Raw genomic sequence first — 4,044 nt, forward strand, 5'->3', positions numbered from 1 at the left:
TATCAATTTAAATCTGAGATAATTGTAAAAATTGCAGAGCGTATCAGTGTCCTGACTTTGTATTCAGCCAATCTAATTATCTAAACTCTGCAAAAAGTGCTGGGATTCAGGCAAATTCCAAATGATAGGCCAGACTGGTGCAGCCTGGTAAGATGTATCATTGCCAGAGGATGTTGCAGGGTAAAACTAGTATTGAGGAAGAACAGAGCGCACTACTGATGTCAGTGATGTGGTTTGGAACTATTATTTCTCAACATGGGATCTATAAGTAGGACAGACGTGTGTGAGTGGTGCCAGTCTCTGTGTGTCCCTGTTCCCTTACATAAAGTGCCTTTTGTGTCCCTCACTGGTGCTGTAGCGGTGCCAGTATGAGGCACACAGGGAGTTGCAGAAGTGATCATGGGAGCAGGAGGCTACACTACAAATCAGTCGGACTAGAGGGCACAACAAATCATTTGTCTGCGACTCGTTCCCGGAGCTAAAAGGTAAAAGGGCAAATAACAATGCGCTAATAACAAGCTCCCACTAATAATAATAATAATACAGTACACTGTAGAGCTTCCATGCGCCGACCCCTCATTAACGTGCCTGGCGCTTGTCCTCAGAGGGAATTTAGCGGAGGAATCCATGAGGAGTGTGAGGGTTGTGGAGAGCGCGGTATAGAGGGCAGATGAGGAGGTGGCAGGTACCAGTGAAGAATGCGTGGGACTCACATGTGGTTACACCCTGGTTTCCTTCTTCCAGGCTGGATCCAGCGCGCGACTGAGCGCAGAGCAGACGGACACCGACCATGAGTAATATCACTTGCTGCAACTTTGAGGTGCGATTTCTCTCTTACCTGCTGCCCCCGGTGCTCATCCTGCTGTTCGTGCTGGGCTCGCTCTTTAATGGTCTGTCTCTGTGGATTTTCTGCTTTCACAGCAAGTCGTGGAAGCCGAGCACCGTGTGGCTCTTTAACTTGGCGCTGGCCGACTTTCTGCTGATGGTGTGTTTGCCCTTCCGCACGGACTATTACCTGCGTCACAAGCACTGGCGATTTGGGGACATGGTGTGCCGGCTGGTGCTCTTCATGCTCTCCTCCAACCGCAGCGGCAGCATCTTCTTCCTCACACTTGTGGCCGCTGATCGCTACTTCAGGGTCGTCCACCCGCACCACAGACTCAACTCAATGTCCACCCTGTGCGCAGCCGGAATGGCCTGTGTGGTGTGGCTCATCACTATAGCCGGGAGCGTCTTCATTCTGACCAAGCCCAGGGAATTCGGCGGGGGCACAGAGGGCTCGCAGGTTTGTGAGAGTTTCGCCATATGCCTGGACTACTCCGATAAGCAGCACGACCTGATCTACCTGGTGCAGTTCTTCGTGCCGCTGCTCATAGTCGCTTTCTGCTCTTGCAGCGTTATCCTGCGCCTCCGCCAGCGCAACCTGGACCGACACGCCAAGATCAAGCGAGCGGTACAGTGCATGGTCCTTATAGGGATGGCATTTTGCATCTGTTTCCTTCCCAGCGTCTCTACCAGGATCGAGATGTTGCGACTACTGGGCTCTCCTCTGTGGCGCGACTGCAACATCTACCGAAGCGCGGACACCGCCTTCTACATCTCCGTGTGTCTGACTTACCTGAACAGCATGTGCAACCCGCTGCTCTATTACTTCTCCAGCCCCTCATTCCAGACTTTCTACCGCAACATCGCCAAGTGCCCCAGCCAAGCGCCCTCCGACTCAGAAACCAACGAGCAAGTTGCCAACACCAACCAGACTAATGAGCAGCTGCAGCAGTAGCCGTGGACTTGGAAAGGAGGCACCAGGCTTATTGTCTAATCCCAATGAGCAGCTCTGTGAGCCCAGCATACTCCTAGAGCTCCAGCAGCCCATTCTACACACAAGTGCAACTGATTTATGGCACCTTATAGCAGCCCCTCTGGCATTTGCCAAAACCCACAGATTGCCAGTCCGGGCCTGCTTGGGGGTTCCTTATGGGTAAATATAGAGGAAGGAGAACCTGCCACACCAGGGGGTTCAATATGCAGTTCTTCCCAAAGCTTAGGGGGTCTTTTAGTTACACCAGGTCTGGTCTGGGAGTCAGAATAGGTCTTGGCATTTCAAGTACACAGAGGCCTGAACAGCCCCCCAGCAGCCCACTAAATACTAACTGTCTATGACATTTTATAGCAATCCCTCTGACCCACAGATTGCCAGTCTGGGCCTGAGTTACACCACTGCTTCACTTATAGAATCCCCTCACTATGTGTCATGCACCCAAACAGCCTCAGGCCAACGCAATAAAAAGTGCTGGTCTATGGCAGGAGCCCTTCTAGCATGTGCAAGAATACATACATTGCCAGCCCTGGCTTTTTGGTGGGGTGATGCAACTGTAGTTGACCAATAGGGTTAAAACTTTTAGTTCCCCCATGGGCAAGTTAGACACATCCTTATTACTATAGAGTTTAGTTGGCCATGCACCTGAAGATCTGCTGGATTGGAGAGGTCACCAAATGAGTGGATCTTTTCCCCTATGGCCACCTTGAGCTGGGCTATATTTGGGGTGATCCGATCCTTTAGGCACCAATCAGATCATAACATATGTAAATTCAGGCTGTTTGGAGAACCCAAAATGACAAACCAATGCAGTCCTTGCCTTGATGGGAAAATCAAACCTTCCCGATTATGACCAGAATCAACCAAATATCAGATATTGGGTGGGCTAGCCTGTCAGCGGGCCTAATGTTACCAGGGGCAGAAAAAACCTGATCCTGGTACCATAGATAGCCAAATTTCCAATTTTTAAATCCTCTGTGCTCTCTGCACTTGCAATGCGCCCCTCTGATTGGAATCAGAGTCTGTAATATGAATAGGATTTAAAAAAATGAGTTATAAAAATTAGCAATAACAATACATTTACAAAAAATTTAAATAATTACAGTGCATATGTTTTTTAGTCGTATTTATAACATACTAAAACATAACGTAAAGGTGAACCACCCCTTCTGCACCAGAATTTAAAGGCAATGTCAACCCAAAAAACATGTTTTTACATTCTAAGCAACTTTGCAATATACATTCATTACAATTTGTCTATGGTTTTTAAGTTATTAGTATATGTATTGCTATTGAAAGCAGTGTCTGTCCCTTTCTATTCTCGGCCCTGGTGGCTCAGACTGTTGATACAATGTAAGACAGGGCAACTGATTAACAGACCTGTCTGCTGGGGAACTAAGACTTTTGCAACATTGTTTAAAAAGCAAATTCTGCTTTCAATAGCAATGGTTTTTACAAACAACTTTAAAAGCACACATTTTTTAAATTAAATGTATATTGGGAAGTTACATAGAATTTTTTGTTTAATTAGGAAAATTTTTATTTTGTGGTTGACTTGCCCTTAAAGAATCAGCGCTGAAGCTTCAGCTTTTATGACAGACAAACCATATTTTTTGCTTATTAATTATGGACAACCCTTAAGCTAACATTTTCAACCAGCGTCGGACTGGGCCGGTGGGAACCCGGGAAAAAACCTGGTGGGCCTGGCCCTCATGGGCCCCTGCCGGCCCAGCCCCCCTCCCCCGATGTCCAGGCCCCCAAATAAAAATTAATCGGTGCGCTGGTATCGCATGCGCGTCATCGTTTGGGCATGCGCACCGGCATTTGCGCACATACGCTGGCGTGCGCACAGACATTCGTGCATGCGTGCGGGGGGGCCCAGATTATAATTACCCGGTGGGCCTCCCCATGTCCAGTCCGACCCTGTTTTCAACAGCAGCCCAGAGCACACTGAGCATGTGCAGTGTCACTGACATGTAAAACCCAGTCTAACATGAACCAAGATGGGGAGCTCCTGTGACTAACTATAAAGCCCTGGATAATAACAGTTAAAAGACTGCTGAGCCTCTCTCTGCTGGTATAACAAGTTCAGCATATAAACTATAGCATATTTCTAGCCATATTCATGTTTAGCTTAGTTCTCAGGTTTATACTGGATTTTTATGTACAAAACCCACAACTGTAAATTCTCAGCCGCAAGTAGCAGTTCAGTAATACATTAGTTGCTA

At 47.6% G+C, this 4,044-nt stretch overlaps 1 protein-coding gene across 1 annotated transcript; it reads left to right on the top strand.

Annotated features, from left to right (window-relative positions):
- Nucleotides 1-206: 206 nt before the first annotated feature.
- On the top strand, nt 207-3,114 carry hcar3.L (hydroxycarboxylic acid receptor 3 L homeolog). The gene is made up of 2 exons (XM_041567583.1): nt 207-485; nt 745-3,114. The coding sequence occupies exon 2, from the start codon at nt 791-793 to the stop codon at nt 1,778-1,780; it is 990 nt and encodes a 329-aa protein (XP_041423517.1). The 5' UTR covers nt 207-485; nt 745-790; the 3' UTR covers nt 1,781-3,114.
- Nucleotides 3,115-4,044: the final 930 nt, after the last annotated feature.

This window comes from Xenopus laevis, chromosome 1L (genome assembly GCF_017654675.1).
Source record: "Xenopus laevis strain J_2021 chromosome 1L, Xenopus_laevis_v10.1, whole genome shotgun sequence".
NCBI classification, from domain to species: Eukaryota; Metazoa; Chordata; class Amphibia; order Anura; family Pipidae; genus Xenopus; species Xenopus laevis.

Coding starts and splice junctions, on each gene's coding strand:
- hcar3.L (XM_041567583.1), top strand. CDS start 791: ATGAGTAATATCACTTGCTGCAACTTTGAGGTGCGATTTCTCTCTTAC.